A 23,975-nucleotide genomic window follows, 5' to 3' on the forward strand; every position below is an offset into this window, starting at 1 on the left:
ATTTGCTGCAAAATATTTGAGATTTTATGATTCTTCTGTGCTTACATATTTACTGAAAAGGATACAAATGTTCTTTTCGCTAGCACTGTAAGAAATTATTTCATTCCCTCGGATATACTTTTGTGGTGAAAGTAAATAAGTTCATCTAACCAATAAAACGACAGATCCGTGGTTTGGATCCCAGCGACGGCAGGTTTTTTTTTTTTTTTTTAACTCCCAAAATTCAAATAGTCTCTCCATCATTATAAAATATCAAAACTGCATTCAGTAATGATCAATATGTAATTTTCACTTAAAATTAGAAAATTCAAATTTATCTTTGATGCAATGTTTAATTCTAATTTATAGTAACTACTGGAATTTGAAAGTATAAGTTTTCCAATTTTTTTAATTAGTGATTTTAAAAGCCATTTAATCTTCAAATTTTTCTAATTTGTTAAAATCGTCTTACATTTCTGACTGCATTTAAATAGTTTATTAGTATGAGTAAATAATATATATTTTGATGACGTAATTCTGCTTTGTATAGAGAGGCTATTCTTCCCAAAATTTCTTTACTTGCTAACCTGTGCGTGTACTTTTTTTTATCATGTTCCTTTTTTTAAATGAATTCAGGAAATTATATTTATGATGAGTTTTAATTTTAATCATTATTAGTTCTAAAGAATTTGCTGTATAGCATCTACATTGAAGCCGCCCAATATTGGGACTTATCTTCTGCAAATGAAGTTGAATGTTTTTACAATCTCAGATATAATCACCTTGATAGTTCAGAAGTAAAACTTAAAAAATATTGAACAGCAGAAGATGTCTTCTACAGCAACGAGAGCTGAAAGCGAAAAAGAAAATGTTTTCCCACTTTTTGGAATCTCGTGAGCGAGAGCGATAAGAGGTAAAGGACTATGTTCGCTCCAACAGATACGCGAACAAGAGCCCCAAAAGACTCAGCTTCTGCACTTCGCACAACTGAATCCACGACACCCAAGAAGCAGCCCGCCGGTGTGTCTGGAGACATAATCTTCGAGCGTGTTTTCCATTAGACGGAGGATACCTTTCAAGGACCTGCTAGATAGCCAAGTGGATGGTCTCTCTTGCCTACATCTCGAGCAGTTTACTCAGTACTCGAAAAGAATAGACATGGAAATCTCGGCCCCTTTTATCGTTCGTTATTATGGACCACTGGAAGAGGAATTAGGTATTGGAGGGTCGATTTGGGTCATCGCGGCACCATAACGTCGGAAGGATTCCCCTCCGACATGTTGCTGGGAAATTTCCTTAATAAATTGCCTCCCACATAAGTGGGATGATATCATTTTCCCTTGATATATATTTTCCCTTGATATATAAATCTGCTTTCTTGGTTAAATGTATTGCTAATACCACTCTGCCTGTACCTAATGTAAGACGCTGATTTGATCACACAGAAAAAGCTATGGCTTATACAAACCTTTAAAGATATAACTGGATAAAATAAATGTCTAAAGCATGCCAAATTTATAGATATATATGTTTTCCTGAAAATAAGTACTTTCTGCTTTTTGTTTAGGAGATTTATGAAATGTATCATAAATCTTAAAACGGTATTAATTTACAGCAAGCATTGTAGGTGCATAACATGTGGCGTTAGAATATTAATATAGTACGTTGTAAATCACTAGCTAGATAGGCAGTAGCTCAGATGTGTAGTTACGATGCTTTTGTGCCTTTCTAAATCTTCAGAATTAAAAAATAAACAATAATTAAAAAATTCATTAACTTAACACTCTTAACCATTTTAAAATGATATATGTTTCCTTTTGACACTTTTCAAATTTCTGCCATTAGGAAATTAATGAAAGCTGTTTTTAAAACCATGTATTAAATAAATAGCTGGGCTAATAGCTTTGTCTCAAACCTTTCTACATTGTTTACTTCGAAATAAAACCCAGTAATAATATTACAACTTTGTGGAAATATATCTGCTTTCAATATATATGGGTTTCAGTCATTTTGTTGTTTTAATTAATTGATAAAAAACTTCTATTATTAAATGGCAATAATTGGCATTATTTTTATACAAAATTATAGCAAAACATTATGTAATATTTTCTTGCTAAATGTGCATATACTAAACTTTTTTTTTCCCCCTCCGTTTCATCCACATTTGTTCACACAGTTTGGGGTCTTTATAATTTCTGTTTAATTTGCATATATATAATGAAAAAAATTTAAATGGCGATGTAGAAAATACTAAAGAAGTAAATGCGTGATGAAGCTTACACAAACTATCTTTAATTAAGTATATTTCGCTGAATAATAATACAATAAGATAGCAAACGCACAGATTTCACATAGTCATAGAAATGTAACTGATGACAAAACAGAAGCGACGGGCATGACGTCAGCATAGAGGCAAGTGAGGAAGGAGTGCATAGACCTTAATATGAATGTCAGGATACAGAGTGATAAAGTTATGGTTCTGCTTAATTTTTAAGGTTAATTAAAGTTGTGATTTACAAAATTAACATTATTATTGGCTAAAAGACTTTCCTTTCACCTTTGCCATTGTGTAAGTTCGTACATCATGAGCATAATGTAAGAATCATATGATACAGATCAGTTTTAAAATAACTCAGTCCAGAAGGAATTGTTTATTATAAGCATATTAACTATTAATCATTTTAGAAAAAAACCGACTTAAGGAAATATTTCAAACTAAAATTAGTTTTATCTTACAGACATAAAGAAGAATTTTTTCCTGTTTTAAGAAAATACGGTTTGTGTTTTTGATGGATTTCTCTGTTTCAAACTGCAGGAATACTAATTTCAAACTGAAGGATGGCTCGTGAGTTAATTCTAAAGAATACTGCTTAACATATAGAAGTTGACATGAAATGCTTTAAATTCATTGACTGCATCTTTTGTCTCACGGTTGGCATGCCTTAGACTGCGTGCAAACGCTTTTCATCAAAATGCGTAGTTTTCTTGAATTAAAGCAGTTGCCCTGGATGAATAGGTGGTAGCTCTGATGTATAACTTTCACATTTCTTCAGGGCTTTTCCATATCTTCAGAATAATTAAGACAATCAATAATTTCTAAGCGAATTCTGTTAAAACAATCCATCGGATTTTGTGTAGTAAAAACCAAAGCTATGCCATTTGCTTGGAGATACTTACTATTCCAACAGGTGCGCCATAAGTTCTCGACCCACTTTCTCTATCTAGTTAATGGCTTGGAGCATGCCAACTTGTTTTTGACTACGCGACAGACTTTAATCACTTCTGGATACATTCCAAAAAGCATACTGTTCAGAAGATTCATCTTGCATTTCATTAAATAGAAACGTATAAGCAAAAAATTATAGAATTTATCTAACGTATAAAAGCAGTCGAGACGAAAATTTATTATTGCAAGCGGAATCAATTAGCACAATCCTGCTATAAATGTATTGTCATTTTAATGTAACAGCTGTAGATCCTAAGAGTTAAATTTACTTTGTTAAGGACTTTCTACAACTGAATTAGGTAAATTTTTGCCTTTCATATCACTTCATCTAAATGCTCTATCAAACAACTAGGCAGACCCAATCATAGTTATGCACATTTATCAGCTAGTCTATGTCTCACAAAATGAAAGCGATTATGACAATTTACAATACAAGCACAAAAATGAATTCTGTGATTATTCATACTCATCCTGCGTTCTAACTAGCACAGAGAATTCTCGACCGTCCAATGAATAAATTGTAATTTACATATCGCTGACCTGTGACCATCCCCAAGGGTCGTCACCATCCAAGTCCACGTTAAACATTTTTAACAATTTACATTCAGGTTACTTTAAAACAATTTTCGGAATTAAACTTACTAACTATGGATTCACTCTTTTTAGATAATTCTACTAAAATTAATCTTAGGAGATAATATAATCAATATTTCTTTAGTAAATAAATTATATATATATATATATATATATAAACAATTTTCGGAATTGAACTTACTAACTATGGATTCACTCTTTTAAGATAATTCTACTAAAATTAATCTTAGGAGATAATATAATCAATATTTCTTTAGTAAATAAAATATTATTAACTTACTTTGCAGCAATTGCGCAAGTAGTAGAATAACACTATTTCGCACTAAGTGAATTTAAGATCATACAACATATATATTTATATATATATATATATTTATAGGTATATAATATTTTGACTAATAGCAAATCGCTATTTATTTTACTTTGTACGTTGGCATTACCAGTCCATTATCTGTAGTTATTATTACACCTTAATGTATTTCTTCAAGCGGACGCGTCGGGAAATTGGAACAGAGAATTGAGACTAAAGTTTATGGCGAAGTTTTTTCAATTAATTTATAAAAAGTGTTTCGTATACAGTTTGAATTATCTGTTTCGGCGAAACGTGATATGGAGTTAGCTGGATTCGAAAATCATTAAAATAATTTCCCCTGAAGAACCTTAATGAGATTCGAATTGGGCTAATCTACCATTTACCGCTTCTTTGTTTTTGTATTTTTGCTTAAGCCTTTTGTCGCACTTTAATTCTAATGTTTAAAATATGCCTTACTTTGATCAGCATATTGCTTACAATTAGTATTGAATTTTATTTGTAAATATTCAAATGTTTATATTGTCTATTTAATCTTTTTTACACATTTCATTGCACTTTATTTTACTTATGTTAATCTTTTCACGGAACCACAGTATCTAAGCAACTTTTTAGCGTACGAACTAAAACTTTCTTTTAACTTTTTTCTAAATTTTGCAGCTCAATGCGCAAAGTTTTGACCACATACGTCTTTTATAGTTCGTTCTCTTTTCATTAATTATATATATATTTGGTGAGGCCGATTGCTACCAAAAAGGGAGGTGCACAACTGCATGTTATACCAGTCCTTTATACAAAATTTCAACGTTCTGAGGCTACTCGTTTGAGTTATGCGATACACATAACTGATAAATGTGTATAACTAACATTTCGTGGCGTCTGTACGTACAGACGCCACGAAAAAAATCTCTTTTGAATCCATTTTAAATCAGTTGTATAATTCGTTTTGGAAAAAAGAGTCTCTTATTTTGTTCTTACGCACAGATGTCAAGCAGAAACATCGTGAAATTGCATTCGATAGCGGTCAAAATGAATATTTTCGGTGAAATATGGTACCTGGAATTTTTCGTGATTACAATATTTCCTTTACATCGGGAAAAAAATAAAAAAGGATATAAAAAATATGATTAAACTGTTTTTCTAAATTGAAAATAAAAGCATAAAATGTCTCTTATCTTATGCATTCATAAGTGCATTAATATTATACCTTGATCGATTAAAATACTTTAAAATATTGCCGTTCGATTAGAAAGATAATGTTTCTCCATATGGTGATGCACAAGTTCTTATTCTATATAGTAAAGCATTTCGTTCTTCATTTAGCATTATCGCGTATCTATTGGTCTAGCATTATCGTGTAGACCTTTTGTAGAGCTCACTGCGAATTTGGATTAATGCTAGTGAAGGAAATTAATGAATTATTTTTAAATAATTTAGCAATGATTTTAAATAATTTAGCTTATATTTTATATAACATAATTAAATGCATAAATCATTTAATGGGCCAAAGTTCAAATTTCGGAGAAGTTAAAGATGTATAGTGTCTTTGCGGATGGAGAGTCTTAAAATACTGGCGAACCGAAAGTCCTCTGGAGTGGTTTGTTGGTAATGGAAGAGAGGTGGAAATTCCCTGACCGTCCTCTGATATGTTGTCCATCAAAATTTGGCGGGAGCTGCTCAGTTAGTACTGTGGGACTATATATACCTGTGCAACCAGTATTGAAATTCTGGTGTCCTGCCCATTTGTACCTGTACTTTTATATGTATGTTGTGTAAATTATCTGAAATATAAGGCAATCATTACTGTATTATTTGAAGCAAGTTTCATGCTTAGGTTTTTAAGTTGTTACTATATGTCTCAAATATATTCGGTGCCCAACATATAATCTGGCACAATTCGCATAATCAATAATATAGTATTAACTACAGCACAGTCCTTAGAAACGAGGACCTTTTTCTGATGAGTAATAAGAAAATATTTATATTTTATTTACCTGAATAGAAAATAATAAGATTTTATTTATATTATAAGGTATCCCTCCCGCTTTCTTAGCACGCCTTCGCGGTGTAGTGGTCAACACGCTCGGCGCGCATTCGAGAGGTACGTGGTTCGAGTCCCGGCGAGGGCATTGCAAATTTTTCATCTCTCCTTCTTCCAAAAATACCTAATATCTCTACAATTGCGCCCGAACTAAAAAAGGTGTGGATTTTAATATTTCTGAGCACTTCTGTGTTTGCTTGTAGTCAGTTCCTGAATATTTTATACCTATCAATTTTTGACTTCATAAATTTGAAGATAAAATTAAATTTTATTTAAGCTGGGATATGAAATTAAACTGGAACTTAAAGCCGTTTTAAAAGAGATAAAAGATCCATTCAGTACCCATTCCATAAAATAAAAATAAAGTATTCTGAAATTCTGTTTGGAATAAGATTCATCAGTGAGTAAAAGTACTTCTGGTTTTCTTACTTGAGTAAGACTTGTCTATATTGAGCAAGGATATCTTGCTAATTTTGGATCTATTGCTTTTTTATATAGGCATATCGCTTTAATATCAGCGCACTAATTAATGGATAAAAATATATATTTATGTGGTTGATTTAATCATGGTGTAATAGTTCTAAAAAAAGTTATTCAACTTAGCTTTATATCTAACAATAATTAGCTGTTCACAGTTTTTTTGCCTTAAATGAAAACATTTTTATTAATAATGTATATTTAGTGGATAATTAGTTTTTAATTTAATATCGTATTATAAATAAATGTCAACATAACAACAATTGTATGTTAATATTTTCCAAATAAATTTATTTAACATAACAACACTTGTATGTCAATCCTTTTCAAATAAATTTATTTTCCTGCGTAAAGATCTCATAAAATCAAAATTATTGCAGAAAAACACCATTTCAAAGATGAGAAATTTAATCAAAAATTATTTTCTTTCTGCGATACCTCTTCGTTTACTTTCTGTAATTAGATCACATTTAAGAGTAAAATAAAGTTAGAGAAAAAGAAAAGCAGTTTGAAAAATAATTACAGTAGAACGGATTAATTGTTATTACTAAATCTCCCCTGAAACAAAATGGTCATAAGTATGATGAATGAAAATAATGAAAGTATACATGCAAAACAATTTAGACTATAGAAGATGGTAACACTAAATACATTTCCATAGGTTAGTGAAATAGGTTCATCACTCAATGAAACAGATAACGAACAAAACACTTGTTATATCACATTTGCCTGGGTGTGAAGAAAAAAATTATCGTTTCTACACATTTAAAAAACCATTAATCTTCAGCATGGTTGTCTTACGAAATTTGAGATTTCCTATCAAAAAAACAAAAACTAATAACCTATAATTCCTTGAAATCTGCTATTTTCTTGAAAGTGAATTCGGCCACATATAAACGCCTCATGGTAACAGTATCTTCTATCTCGGGGGGGGGGGTAACTCTTGTTTTATGAATTGGTATGAAAATGATCTCTGTTCATCGAAAAAGTTGCTATCTCTTTGGTGATCGAATAAAAAAGGGAATCCTTTTTGGAGAAAACTTCTCACCCCACACATTCCCCCTTTCGAGAAGTGACAGGCCCGCTGATGCATGGGCAGTGTGTTTGACCCCACCAATGGTGGCCCCAAACTGGCAGGCAAGACGTGTGTGGCGCTCTCTCGCGAGAATTTGATAAATGGAGAGAGGGTCCTCGTTGGCCTGCAATAATATAAGGACTTTTTTCATTTATGTAAAGTTATTACTAATTTCTTTTTTTCCTTTAGAGATGAGGAAGTACTGTTAAAAAAAGTTGGAAGATAACGAAAATTTTGTTCGTGATAGTGGCTTTTTGCTCAACAAGTAAAAAGTGCTTGGAAAAATGGTGGATGTTTCGGAGTTTTTTGAAGCCTCTTTCTTTATGGGCACCTTTCGTCTTAAATCATTAATTTTACGAGTCACTCGCCGAACTTTTATTTTGCCTCCTCACTTTTCGTTGCGCACGTTGCTGTCAAATTTACAGCTTCATAAAAGAAAACTTTTTTTTATTTATCTGAGTGCCAGACATCCAAAACATTGCACATACGAACACATTCGCGCAACTTTGACATATAAATTGCAGAAGTCTTATTTGACTATAGCTGCTACTCTCTTAACCACTATACACCACTTACTTTGATTGTTCAGTCGTAAATTGATCTTACTTTCCGTTAATTACTCCCGATAATACTTTTTTTTTCCATAAGATTACAATTCCATCATAAAAGGTCACGCAACTAGAACGAGATGCTTTACTTCATTTCCTAAACAGACACGGAAAAGTTTCAAATGAAATTAAATGAGTAGACTTAAATATACCTATATAACCATACATACATATACCATGTTATAATGAATGTTTAAATATCAATCATTATCCAAAAATAGGAGGAGTACTTATTGGGCGTATGAGCCTATTGTTGTTTCAAATGGCCGGATACTTGCGACTTAATGCAGTCGCCGTAAAAGAGCAATAGCCATCGGTCATTTAGCTAGCTAAGCTTTCTTCGAGCAACTTTTTTATATACTTCTAAATGTCAGACATCACGAACATTTCTAGCGTTACAGCATTCTAATTTGCCAAATTTTGAAGAATAATGAAGATCGGTCGTGATGTATTGTGTACAGTGTTGCTCCTTCTGCATTCCATCAGCAAATTTAAGATATAAATATATTCATTGAGAATGGCACTATTTACGACTTACTTGTGAATAGCACTACTCCTTGAGAACGGCACACGTATTTGTGTGAAAATGATATATATTGCCAATATTTGGAAAATTTACGATAATTCTCCATGCAGAGCTATGCTAAAATTAAACGGTCTGTGTAAATTGAAAATAACAAAACAGGGGACCCAAAGAAAAATTCTATCGAATAAATTGATATTTACAAATTTCATTTCATTTTATGAATTTTAGTTAATTTGCTAATTGTTATCAGTTCCGATGACACAATTTCTGACATAGCTTTGAATTCGAAGAAAGGATTAAAATATTTCCACTATTTCTCCCCTGAAGAAAGTAAAAATTTGAAATAGAAATTATTGAATTCATACGAATGGAAAATATGTGGCTAAGTGTCACTATCTCTCTAATTGTTTTATAATTTCATTCCTTAAATATGGTCAAATTTTAATTAAAAATAAATGGTCAAAACCCCTTGATATTATTATCGCTTTAAGTAATTAGTTAAATGAAAGTATGTTTTGATATACCAATTCGGAATAGTTGAATGATCCATATTGTTCTGTATTGTTCAGTCTGAAATGCGTAATTATTTTATAATAAATTTTATATAGATGTTAGAAATGCGTTAGGCACGTCTGGTCTACTCAGGCTATTCACAACATATAGGATAGCACTGTCGTGTTGAAAAATGTTCTTGGGGTACCTTGTAGGAATGACCTTACCTTGCTAATTGCATTGATCACCTACACTGCAGACAAATCTCCGACTACTACTGCTTCCAAGACAGAAGCGAGACTTGTCGCTGAAGAGGATAATCATCTATTCTAGTCTCCTTTGCTGCTTATATGAAGCCTATAATAGTCCTTGATAATGGTAATTTGAAGTAAATGGAATATTTGTCGCTCATCATCTGGCTTATAGTCCAATATTGTATAAACGCCTTCTTAAAATTTGATCAGATAGTTCTGGACCTCCTGAGATTAATATGTGACATCTAAGCCCATTTGCAGCAGAGTAAAAATCATTCCCCCCCCCCACACACACACCACCACATTCTTCTAATACTACGATCCGTTCGAGCAAATGTTCTCCTCTGGCCATGTAAGTTCGTCGTCGTTCTTGGAATCACTTGTATGCCACAACTTTTAATAGTGCTGACATTTCTGTCTATACGCATTGTGATTGCAAGAATGTGGAAACAACATGTGTAAGTTCAAGAATTCTGTTGCCCTAATTTTGCGATAAGTGGTATATTGACAAACAAAAGGCATCACTATTTAACCGAAAGATTTGATCCGATTTCTGAAATCTTCGGGTAGAAAGAAATTATATTCAGTCAGCAGGCTTTCATGCCATTTAAACATCTCTTATATATCGCTGATGTTAAAATTTTAATCATTTGCCTGTCTTAATTACACTTACAGTTTCCCAAATTTGCATAAAGTCATGGTTCCCTCTTCTTGGTGTTGCAGTGTTGAGCAGTATAATTAGATTTTAAAATGCTAATTACTAAAGGAACTTCTTCAATAATTAATATAACAATAAGCTCATTCCAATGATCCCATTTTCACTTTGATTTTGAACTTTTCGCTTTTAATCATAAAAGTGAAGTTTGCTTTCTAGGCACTCTTAGAGTAAAACAACTTGCTGGAAATCAATAATTTTTGTAACATCTTAAAATGATTTAAAGAAAGTATCATTTCTTCATCAATAGACTTACGCACTAAATTATGCAAACTGATATATATATAGATATATACATATATGAAAGAATAAGAATCACTTAAGAATATATATTTTGAATGTCACTGGAGAGTGAGTTTTATCTCAGACTAACCATTTTCCCGATGTTCTTAACATTTCTGTTAAATACTATAGCTAATCTCATTTTCTTTTCAGAAACTAGTCCTGAGCGAGGGGTCTCCACTGCTGAGGGACCACAGTTCCGTACGCCATGCGATAGTGAAACGGATTCCATTGGTTTCGACCATTCCTTAAAGCCGACGAGTCCTCACTCACCTGCTCACGAATCCAGATCCCTCCAGCAGAGTCCCTCAGAAGAGGGAGCTGTCATGGGTCTTACGGTACGTATGCAAAGTTACATCAAAGTCCCACATTATTAATTTTATTACGATAAATCATTTTTCCCTATTTCATAAAAAAGAACGATGTTTTTGTTGTTCCTTAGCCTCGCGATCTGAGAGGATCTCGATTAGGTTCATAAATTCATCATGGCTAAGAAATCATAAACGCCTGTCGTTAGCCATAACACTTTATCAATGACAGTCCGACTTTTGTCTAGCTAAGCCAGAGTTTTGATGGAGAATCCTCCGGAAGTTGAATACGAGGGTCTTTTCTTACCATTAATTTCTCGATAGGACTTTCAGCGGGACAGTATTTCAAATGCCACAAAGACACTCTATTTACAAATATCCATGCCTTCGTCAAGATTCAAATCTACGGCATCCAGCTTCCTCTACCACAATTCCAGAAGAAGAAGCAGATTTAGTTGTTAATGGTAGCTCTTAGTTATTTACTGGGTATTTTGTTCCCTTTGATTTTAACTTGACAAAATTTAAAAAAAAAATTGTAAAATTCATAAAATAAATTTCCTAAAATATTTTCATGAAGCTTCTATTATTATACAGTATGTTCTAAATTACCAAAGTACACAATTATTTAAGACGATTTCAATAATCAGTAGCATCTTATTTTAATTCTTTTTAAAGAAAAGAAAACTTGTTTATTACCATTCAGTTAAAAATAAAGTCTCTAGGTTCTATGAAATCTATAAATTTTAATTTGATACTCGTTTTATTTGAGAAGTTTGAATACCTTTATACACCATTCCTGCAGAAAAATCACACTGTTCGTTCGGATTTATTTTTGATTTGTGTATAATTTTCAACAAGATTAATAAAACCTGTCATTTTAAATCGATTTTAAAATTATTTCTACTCAAAATAAATTATAACAAATACATAGCAATCAGAGTACCCCCCACACATAACTTCTTATATAATAGAAAAGCAAAAAAAAAAAAAAAAAAAAAAATGATAAAAAAATACAGTGTGTTTATGTTTATTCTTACTCAAAGCGAAGTGACATAACAATTCTCACAAAATTTTACTTTGTATAGTCGGCTTGTGCATTATAAAATACATTTCTTAAATCGATGAATGACTCTTTAAAAAAATTAAAATAACAGATGTATTAGAGCAACCTTTTGGCATGATGCTATGAAAGCAGGCTGCCATAACCTTGTACCCGGTCTCAAATCCCAGGAAAAGCATGGATTTTTGTAAGTGTAAACATCTTTGTGGAATGGGGGCACTTCATATTCTATCCAGCTAGAAACCCTATGGTGGTGGATCCATTCCTCGAGGTATTCTTCTTCAAAATTGGGACAGAACTTCCTCTTTCTCACGTACGTAATTTGATCACCCCTATTGATGCAGCCAGACAACATTCTTCGTGATCAGATGGCTGAATGAACAAAGTATTAGATCGTTCATACGAATTCATTAATCTGAAAGTAGTGCATAACAAAGACAATAACATAATCGTACGATTATAACTAGTTTTAGGTAACTAAATATGAAACTCCTTACCATTTGTTTACTATACTAAAATTAACGACGTTTTATTGAGTCTACATGGACGCATAGGTAAAATATGTATTCATACAGCACATTAAAATACTCACCCGTACTTCTATGCTTCTTATTTATGAGCTACGTTATAAAATATACTAGAAATTAGTATTTCCAGGAAGAATTACTGAACGTTAAGTGATTAAGAAATGATGTTTAAACAGGTAAATCGGTTTTCAAAAAAGACGCTAATACTGCTGTAGAGACATTAGGTTATTTCGAAGCAGTAGAGATGAAAAATGAGCAATGCCCTCGCCGGAAATCGAACCACGGACCTCTCGAATTCGCGTCGAGTGTGCTGATCACTACACCACGAAGGCATTCTAAGAAGGCGGGAGAAATATTTATACTGCGAGCTATGGTATCTAGAAAACTTTTTATATAACTAGGCTAGATGATTAGTGAAAACACGAAGTTTTATTTCAGTTTCAGATGAATAACTTTTCTTATAGAAAAGTAATAAATAGCTCAAAGACAAACCAGACATAAGCGGTTATGCTTCTTTATACATGAAGAATATCGCAGATCAACAAAATCCCTCGCAGAACAGTATCTATAATAACATTTGAGCAGAATGTTCAGCATTTAAATCGCACTAAATATCTCGTTCACAGCTTCTTGTCCATAGCATTACTCAAGGGGCGGGAAGATACTTCTGCATTTTTCAGAAAACTCGTTTCTAGGGTTTCAGAAACGCTTTTCTGAAAATATCTAAATGTCCTCAAGTTCGAAAAAAATCTTTCAAATGTCGCCAGCTCTGTGATGTGGGGCGTCTATATCTTCAGTTCTATGTGACTTATCTTGACAATTCCAACAGGAATCGCCGCAGAGTCAACAGCTGTACAAACTAAAATATGAATTTAAACGTATACGAATAAATGAAAATTTTCACAGCAGTAACATGTCAACATAGTACTTCTGTACTAAAAATGTTTAAGGGTCAGTTCTCTGATTTAATTGATATACTACTGTTTTCTCAAAATCTTACCGAAAAGAAAAACATATAAGTAGCAATACATCAAGATTACTAGACGGCATTTCTTTATATATATATATATATAAATATATATATATATATATATATATAAAGGAAAGTAATACAGGTTCTACGAGATGTACATGGGGCCACGAAGTCCGAGGGATAAGCTGCCTAACACGAGAGGCTCGGTCCGGGGCTCGAAACCAGGCGAACGGACTGGTTGCATGGAAATTTTCATTGTTTTCCCCACGTTTAACGTGGATACGAGCTAGTTTTCCTTTGAAAATCCTCTACAAAGGCATCACTTCCTTTAGGCATGTATCCCTTGTGTGATTTACCGTAATCAAATAAGCTAAATCAAACTGAGATGCACAAGAAAGAATTATTATATTACTTGTATTATCTAGAACTTGATTTTTCTGAAATCTCCAGTGTGTATCAATATATTTCTTCGAAGGAATGAATTTACAGATTCGTTATTTAGCCATTACATCAGCCATCTACAGATACTGAAGTATTTCTAAACTGAATCTGATTATTTCATTAGTATTAATAGACTTAAATTTCTTTTTTGTAAATGTATAAGTTATTTTCTTTCTCCTTTCCCCATGCCTTTGTGGTGTAACTAGAAGCACGCTCGATGCGTGTTCGAGAGGTCCAGAGATTGAATCCAGACGAGGGCATTTTTCACTTTCCTGTATCAATATAACCTAATGATTCTACAAGTGGCTCCTAACTAAAAAGGTAGTGGACGATAATTCGTCCCCACCAGGATTTGGTGACTGAGTCCCCTAATCCCCAGTTGCTCTTTAAAAAGGGAATTATATAAAGTATTTTCTCCCTCCCTTACGCATGCCTTCGTGGTGAAACTGGAAGCACGCACGACGCGATTTCGGGAAGTCCGGAGTTCGAATACCGGCGAGGGCACTGCGCATTTTTTACTTTTCTGCATCGTTATATCCTGATGACTCTACAAATGTACTTTACATTAAGTTATATATTTTTTATTTTATAGGTTTTCCGAGCGCATGATCCCGGATCTCCAGCAGTCACATCTTACAATAACGTAGCAGTTAGTTCCCCATCACAATGTGCTATGTTTCGTCCATGCCCATCTACTACTTCAGCCCTCGTAACAGTCATCCGCCAGCTTATGCAGCAACAGCCAGCAACTGTTCGACCATCTCCAGAAAGCAGCCCCTGTTCTACTAGCCGGAATTCCCCAGGATACGTAAGCAATCAACAGGACACTCATATTTGCAGTGAGTGCGGAAAGCGTTACAGCACATCCAGCAACTTGGCTCGACACAGACAAACGCATAGAAGTGTGACGGACAAAAAAGCCAGAAAGTGCCCGCACTGTGACAAAGTATATGTGTCAATGCCTGCTTACAGTATGCATGTAAGGACACATAGCCAAGGTTGTCAATGCCCGTATTGTGGCAAATGTTTCAGTAGACCTTGGTTATTGCAAGGGCACATCCGAACTCATACTGGAGAAAAACCTTTCACGTGCCCCGTGTGCCGCAAAGCTTTTGCTGACAAATCGAACTTGAGAGCTCATATACAGACACACTCCAGTAGTAAACCATACGTGTGCCAAAGATGTGGTAAAGCTTTTGCCCTCAAAAGTTATCTCTATAAGCATGAAGAATCTTCATGTATGCGAGTACATAGGCAACAACAACAAATTCAAAGCCACGAAAGAGAATCGACAACGGTTCTCGACTTGGCTTCTGCGAAAGATATTAGCAATAAAAAGAATACATCATCCATCCTGCTTGAGCATAACGGAGCCATACTTGTTGGCTAGACAATAAAATTCAGGTTGTGGACAATGAATTTCTAATTTTGCAATAACTCACGCTATAAAAATACATACTCTTAACAGCACTATAAACACCTTAATTTATTTTAATTAACTGTAAACTAAAATAAAAATCTAGCAACATGAAGTAGCTTACATTTTCCCCAACTGATAGAATTCTACACACATTTGTTTTATTTATTTTGCAGTAGGGGAGATAAAATTTAATATGAATAAACGTCTTGCATGATGAAGGAACCATTTTCCCGCTAAAATTATATTGTAACAAATTCACCAAATATTTTTAACTCTTTCTGTGAACATTTATAAGATTGTCTAATTATTGCTTTTAGAATGTAACTGAGAGTTTTGTGGAAAAAAAATATAAAAATGACTTGATAAATTTATAGTATTTGATCTTCTCAGGTTGCAAGATATTATAGATTTAAAATATCTCCTTCAGAGCTTAAAGGTGAAATGTGCAATATTTTTACCATTAAATGCCAAAGAGCAGAAGATTCACACTCTTTTGCAAATGTTGATTTTGAGTATAGTTTACATCATCATTACCAAAGATATTTCTACTCAGATATTCATTCAAATTTTGCCTTTTTTAGCGTATTTAAATGTACCTTTATCTTTATTTTATACGGCATGTTTTAGTCTGACAGTAATTTGTATTGGTAGTTACCATCTACAAACTACACATGGTTATTTTATCATTACTTTTATACGGCATGATTGTGTTTACATATTTTACTGTAAAGCTTAAGATATAGGTAAATAATAATAATGATTTCAAGAATTCTTTCACAGAAGAAGAAGCTGAGTGTTTTGAATGTATAAAAATGGAAAGAGTGAATTTTTCCGCAAAGATTATGTAGCATAAATAATCAATATGTTTCCCAGATAGTTTGTTAACATGTAAGGTGCATATCGTCGCCTAGATGATGAACCTTTTTAAATATTTTATTCTTGTATGAGTTTATGCAGATAAACGCAGTGTTAGTTACGAAACTTATTTGATCTCCGATTCGGAATAGGACCAAAGAATTTTATGCCTTGATAGTCTTTGATTTAACTCAAGGATACTGAGTATTTAAGAATGTTTTGTGGCAAAATTCGGTAAGCCATTTTGCTATTGTTTTATTTATTTTTTTATAAGTTGTCTTTACATGTTTCGTCATTTACGGTGACAAATAGATGCTTTTATTTATATGTGAGTTAGATGCTTTTATTTATGATTAACTTAATTTACTTGCATTGCATATTTATTATTTATTAAATGCGTAGTTTCTAATTCATTAGTGATTTAGTTTTGCTCTCATCTTTCTTTCGAATCTAGTCAGAGACAGGAAGGATTAACCCTTTAATTTTATGCCAGTGATGTCACAGATAGCAAATATGTAATGCTGTTCATAACAATACGCCGTTTCTCAGAGCATCACCCACTGGCTTTCGTATGAAAAGATTGAAAAAAATTGCTGAAAGAAATACCAAAGAAACTGTAATTATTAGAGTCAACTCTGTTACAGAGTTCAAGCTAATAATCAGTTTTCCCAACAGTAGAGTTTAAGTTCTTTAAGAGTTTCTCAACTAAATTCAAGGCGATTTACTTTAATATACTTATATTAAGCAAAGTGAAACACTTAGTTCCATCTATTTTGCAAATTTAATTTGTTGTTGTAATTTTATTTTCCTTTTATTGCCAACGTATTTTATATATAATTAATTGTATTTATTTAAAATTATATACATGCAAGATTATTTTTTAAGTATCCAGTTGACAGAGATTTTTGTAATCTCTGTTATTTTTTGAAAGTGCATTTTTTTAACAAAGCATTTTTATTACACATGTGCAAGTCTTGCATGTGGTTAAAAAAATATCTCTTAGTCAGCTTTATCTATTTTCCAATGTTTTTCTTACAGAATATATAGTTAGTTAAAAAAATATAATATATATTTATATATATTGGAAATAAAAATGTGTTTGTTGAATTTTTATGTGTTTGCAATGTGTGCAATTTTTAAAACTTTTGTACTCAAAGCGTTCTTTGTGGATAGTGATAATCCATATATTGCTTGTTTTTTATACTATTGTGTAACAATTTTACTGGCTTAATAAATTATTGATTTTGATTATCTAAGTTATTGAATTAAAACAGATTAAGCTCTTTATTCTAAACATTGAAACAACAAATTAATCTGTCATCTTTAAATTTTATTTTACGAAGATCAGTTCTGCGTATGATACAAAAGAACAAATGTTATGCATTTATAATATCAATATTTCATTCACTTAAGTATCATTCATTTTATTCTTCATTCAAATGAAAATTTAAAGTATTCTCGAATCCGGCTTTATCTGTAAAGCGGCTGGAAAAAAACGTTAAACTTTGCAATGGAGACTGATAAAAAAGAACACATACCTTTGAATACAGTTACATACGTAACAATGAACCAGGAATCTTGGTGCTCTTTCTTTTTTTTTCCTCCGTTATCTTTCTGAAAGTCAGCAAAGAAGATTAAGTCTTTTGTAAAGTTTTTTTAAAAGAATTTGAAATCGATTAAAATAGATAGTAGTTGGGAAAATTAAATCTTTGCGTCTTACTATTAACTCAAGGATGAGTGCAGTCCACTGCCTGATCAACCAATAGACAAATCAGACAAAAGTCTAGAGTTCGGTTTCACAAGAAGAAAATATAATAATAATAATTAATTAACTAATAAACTAAACATAACAATAATAAACTTAACAAAAAAATAAATAAAATATAACAAAAACTTAAAATTTTTAAATATATCTTCAAGATATATTAAAAATACTTAATTAATGTAATTTTTTAAATAATATAAATTAATAATTAAAAAGTAATAAAGTACTAAAAGTGATTAAGTTTTGCACACTGTAGCAGTGTGTTATGTATACATCGTAAATCTGCAGAATGTCATTTAATTTTTCAACCAGTTACTTTAAGTACCTTTCCTATCAAGCCTCATTTCATGTCCCTGCCAGAATGCAATAGGCAGGAAGAAGGAAATATTCAAAGAAAGGTTTTGGAGGGTGAAATCAAAGCGTATTCTGCCTGCTTGAAGGCTACGTTTCTAACTTTGATTCTCTAGTGAACAGAATTCTACTGAGTTATTCTTGCCATTAAGCTTGCTTACGCCGATTTCGTATCGTTGTTTACGTGGACTTCCAGTCAGAGCCAGCTAGCGCGATTCTTAATCTGTGAAGCCGTTAAGCTATATTTAATGTGTGTGTGATTGTGGCAAAGCCTCGAGGGCTATCTGCCTAAGGGGAGGGATGGCTTCGTGAAGGACTTTCTAAGGGAAACTGGCTCGTATACACGTTACACATGGAGAAAACCACGAAAACGCCCAAGCAGCCAGCCCGTTCGCGGGATTCGAACCTCGGACCGAACTACCAGTGTTCAGCGACTTTACCGCTCGGCCGCTGGTGGGCTAAGCTATATTTAAACTTGATCAATTTTAAATTTGTTCAGTACCTTTTGATTTAAGCCAAAACTGCTGGCTTCTGTATGTCCGAGTGAGTGCCGACTATCAAACTTTTTTTGAGTTAATAAAGGATTCTATACACCGGTCTCCTGAGTTTGTAGTCTCGTAAAAGATTTAGCGATAATTCACTAACAGTCTTCAACGTCGCGCACGTTTTATGCTAGCTAAGAATATACGACTTTACAAGATTAAATATACTTACCGTACATATATGTTCAATGTTGACTCCTCCTCCTTTTGTAACTATGGTTGTTATTTTGATAAGTGAGTTGATACAATTTACTTTAACGGGAAAAAGAAAAAAAAAATGAAAAGCGGGAACGATATAATCTTAGTTCATAAAAGAAAACAACTTTGCTTTTTCTTTTCCTAATACCGAAATACTCTTAAGAATTTAGTAAGACCGTAAATAATGCAACAGGAAATTGATCTTTCTCTATTTTGAACCAGTTTTAAATTATGTAAGAAATTCAACAGGGCAGAAAAGGCTAAAACTGATATGTCGTGCATTTAACACAGTTAAGGCGTTTGAGTACACTATCTTCTATTTAGCACAAATTTCTTAAAGAATCGTTAATTAGAAAACTATGAAATCTTTATTTAACAAGTTAGAGAGTTTGTTTAACACAGATAGAACACAAACAGACAAACAAAATGAACACAAACAATACAAATCAAAGTAAACAATCTTTAAAAACATTTAAATCGAAGTGTTGAAATATAGAACTTATAAGAGATTGATTTATATGTTTTAAATAAGTTCAGGCTTACCTATTATGTAATATTATCAGGAGCATATTCGATAAAAGAAGGTAACATGCTGAAAACAATGAAGCACAAATACAACGTTAGGATAAAATCTTTTTAGGACTTCTACATCTGAACCTAAGTAGATATGTCTATGTCTATGTCTTATCACTTAGAAGAGGCAATCGACCATTAACGGCTTTACCAATATATGATACTTGACTTTTAAATGCTTGAAGAATCGAGTAAGTTGTATCCAATAATATGGAAGTACTTGTACTCATGCTGTGCTAGAACTCAGAGATTACTTGTGACGGAGTCTCCTGTGCCGCCGTCCGTAGAATAAGTAAACTTTGAACAAATGAGGTGCTCGTGTGGCGCCATCTATTAGTAGTGAACAAAAGCATTTTAGTTGACTGGAGCTCTGGTTGCGCCATCTCTTGCAGGATGTATTGTAAGGCATTTTTAAAATTTCATAAAAATTATTCTTTTGATAAGCAATAATTGGCAAGTAAAATGATGAAAAACACAATTTGCAGTACACTGAAACGTTTCACAAGGGTAAAAACTATTTACACACAAAGTCTACCTGACCTAAGTAGAATCTGCTCTCGCCAATATATATCGTTTGGCGCTCGCTTGTTTTTGATGTTGCCCAATTTCATCATGCAAAACTGATACTAAGTTATTCTAATAAAAACCTTCAGTAATACTTGCTATATAAAAAAGAAAATTTTTAAATAAGTAGAATTTCGAAGCTATTACTGATGAATTATTTTAAATGGAAGTCTCAAAGCGGAAAATTTAAATTTTGAAAGACTGATTAGTGATTATAAAATCTCTCTCTATATAAATGAATGTTTGTTTGTTAAACAAGCGCGCGGAGTCCGCACGACTCCGTATACATATATTTTACGCTAACTTAACGAACTTTTGATGAAAAACTAAGCGATTTAATAGCTTTGCGTTGCCACTCGGCAAAGCGTAAGAATTATATGTTTCAAGTTTATTCAGAAAACTCGGCGATATAAAAAAAAAAGCGTTGCCACTCGGGAAAACGCAATTATATTAATTTTTCTCGAATAGAGTAAACATACTGGGCGATTTAAGGGAAACGTCTTGCCACTGTTCTGCAGTTCCTTTGTACGTAGCCTTAAGCACCACAGTTCCAACACTTTAAAGTCGGTTTGTTGCCACTCCTGTTGCTTCATTAAATCGTCTAGACGAGCAGTCAGTTCAGCCACTGGCTCTTGGACTTGAGCAGCTCTGATTGGTTGGCAGTCTCTACGAATTGCTTGCTCGGCTGCCTCGAATTGAATAGCGTACTCTAGAGCGCTTTTTAAATCCTTGAAATAGGCCATTCGCAGAGCTTTCTGTATTTCAGGATTCCGGATGTCATCGATGAAGTACTGCAGGAACAGAATTTCCCTTGTTTCTGTACAGCATTTCGAAAAGGCGAGGTGAGACAGCCTTTGAACATCCGTGGCAAGTTTCTGGAGAGGTTCTGTTGACTGGATTTTGATTGAAGCCTGCTATAATCTTTGAAGCACTTCTCATCAAAGCGCAGCTCCAACGCGCCGGATACAGCTTCGAAGTCTAGTGTCTGGCTTTCTGGAAGAGTTTGATATCCGCAGCGTCTGCTCTCAGAGATGCGGCGAGATGACAGGCTTTAGCTTGAGAATCCCATCCATTCGCTTTCGTCACTATAGAAAATTGTTTCTTTTCCAGGAGGGTCTTGCCGTAATATATATCACCAGAGAGGAACGAGCAAGCATGGGTAAAAATTTAAACAGATTAGAATTGCTCCCTGCCGTTGCTACGAATTTCTTTAAAGCATGAACTTCTTTGGCGACCGCAGAAACTCTGTCATCAATTTGTTGTTCGATTTGTTACTGAACGACAAAAATCCTTTCTTCGATTTGTTGCTCTACGGCAAATACTCTTTCCTGAATTTCTTCAATTTTGTCTTCAGCATTGTCTAATCTGCCTTCCACAGCTTCGAATTTGTTTCCTGTTATGCACGTAATTTCTCTTTTCATTTCCGCTTGACCAGTTTCAATATTTTTTGAACAGCTTTCATCCCTTCTGCAACAGATTTTTGAATAACTTTCATTCTTTCTTTAACAGATTCCTGGCCGGCTTTCATATGTTCTTGCCTCGCTTTCATGTCTGCTTTGAGAGTTGACGGCGCCTTCCATCTTTTCTTGGAATGCAGCAAAGGCAGCCAACTCAGTCGCTCTCGCTTCAGTCCCACTTCTGACATCGAAAAGTGTTGCGTGAGTTCGGGTTCATAATAGATTGAATGCACACAGCTCCGATGATAGGCTGATAATATTTATTTTATTAAAGGAAACATTTCAGGGTTCTGGAAATTTTCCCAGAAATACTCTTACAGGTGTCACAGTATCACAGAATACGATCAGTAGTTCCACTTCAATGAACGTTAAACATAATGCTATGCAAAGCGCAGCTAAAGCAGATGCTACCCGGAGACTTCTCAGACCTCCGAATTCACGCTGAGCTAAGCAGATTCTTTAACCGGCCTTATATAGTTTTCACCCAGCCGCCGAGATATTTCTAGAGGCAATATGATGGTCGTATTATACAGCTAATATAATGATCAATTACATTTACTGAATTACAATAACTATTATGGTGATACAGGACCATACCCAAATGTCGCCAAATAGTCGCCAAGTTTGGCGACTTTTCGCGATTTTTCGTCAAATTCGGCTACAAAAATTAGTTTTCAAAACCGTTGCCAGCTTGGGGATATCTCGCCAAATTACCGAGATACCCATTTACTCAATCTTAAATGAATTTGCCCCTGTATTTTTACTTTTCTGGCGTAGCCTGACTCTCTTAGATTTTTCATGTTACACTGCGCAGAAAAGTACAGCAGTTTTATATGTAATTGCCCTAAAATCTATGTACAATATTCGTAACAATAGGTATATGCTGTGGTTTTCCAGTTTGAAAGATTTATTAACGTAACGTCAATTAGACAGCTTTTTAAGCAGTCTTTCAATTTATCCTAATTATCGAAATAACGAAACAGTGCTAGTTATTATATTAAATCATAAATCGAATTTCATCCATGACAACCTCAAAATTCAATTGCGCTCATTGTCAAGACAGAAGAGAAACAAGCCAAAGTAAAACATAAAATTCAATTGCGCTCATTGTCAAGACAGAAGAGAAACAAGCCAAAGTAAAACATAAAATTCAATTGCGCTCATTGTCAAGACAGAAGAGAAACAAGCCAAAGTAAAACATAAAATTCAATTGCGCTCATTGTCAAGACAGAAGAGAAACAAGCCAAAGTAAAACATAAAATTCAATTGCGCTCATTGTCAAGACAGAAGAGAAACAAGCCAAAGTAAAACATAAAATTCAATTGCGCTCATTGTCAAGACAGAAGAGAAACAAGCCAAAGTAAAACATAAAATTCAATTGCGCTCATTGTCAAGACAGAAGAGAAACAAGCCAAAGTAAAACATAAAATGAGGCAAAGCAACAGCCTTCTATTTGGCCTAGATTTTAATCAAGACTCTATCAGTTTCCAGGGTAAACAGCTCCAGGTCCTCTTCTTCAGGAGCAAAGAAATCTGCAACGAAGGGAAAACTAGGGCTGTATTTATATCTAAAAGGAGTAAAGTGAAAGAAATTTAATCACAATATTGAATTTTGTGTCTGCAAAAATTATCTGAAAAGTTTCTTTCATTGGTGAATTAGATTTTCTTGAAACTTTTCATCTTGTTTAGGTACTGACTTCAGTTTCAATCCAGTCCTTCCTACCACTTCTAAAATTCTATTAAATTAATTTTTAAATTTTTGTAACTATTTCTGCCGATAGATGGCGAATAGTTTAATTAATTAATGCAAGCTCTCAGGAAGCGTGTTCTGTAAAGTATTTTGAACTTTTCTACTTTCTGGGGACATTTTAGTTGACTTTCTGTTTAAGTATGAACCGATGCGAGAACAGTTAACGATTTACTGTAGTTTAAGCATAGACTGCATAAATGAAAAATAAATCGCTCTGTACATGAAAAACTGGGAAATGTTTCTGAAGATCAAAATGACTATAATCAATGTTTTGCCCCTGCCAAGTATTTAATTCCTTTATAAGTATGCTACTTAGGTTTAAACTAAATTATTTAATGAACACTTTTTCTAATACATTAATCATTTACTACGATTAATAAACTATTTTCATTTAAAACGTCCTAATTATATTTTTTAAATAAATCTCGTATCAATAGTCTATGTTTTATATCAGCAGTATATACAAATGAAAAACTAGCCAAATTGGTTAACAAGTAATAAATGTATTTAAATGCATTTCGTGAAAACTAAAGCAGCCTATGATGAAAAAGTGAGTTTTATTGTTATTACGAACATACACAAAATTAAATAATGAAAGAAATATATTTGAATG

At 33.2% G+C, this 23,975-nt stretch overlaps 1 protein-coding gene across 1 annotated transcript in view; it reads left to right on the forward strand.

Moving 5' to 3' along the window:
- LOC118203076 (uncharacterized) overlaps nt 1–17,419 on the forward strand; it is a 37,865-nt gene extending 20,446 nt beyond the window's left edge. The window contains exons 2-3 of the mRNA XM_035375314.2: nt 10,733–10,917; nt 14,481–17,419. Of these exons, the coding sequence (XP_035231205.1) occupies nt 10,733–10,917; nt 14,481–15,278 (983 nt within the window). The 3' untranslated portion in view covers nt 15,279–17,419. The remainder of the gene's footprint in view (nt 1–10,732; nt 10,918–14,480) is intronic.
- The last annotated feature ends 6,556 nt before the right edge of the window (nt 17,420–23,975 follow it).

The sequence above is a fragment of the Stegodyphus dumicola genome, chromosome 3 (genome assembly GCF_044657685.1).
Source record: "Stegodyphus dumicola isolate Sdum_Otavi_A_Nest chromosome 3, ASM4465768v1".
In the NCBI taxonomy this organism is placed as follows: domain Eukaryota; kingdom Metazoa; phylum Arthropoda; class Arachnida; order Araneae; family Eresidae; genus Stegodyphus; species Stegodyphus dumicola.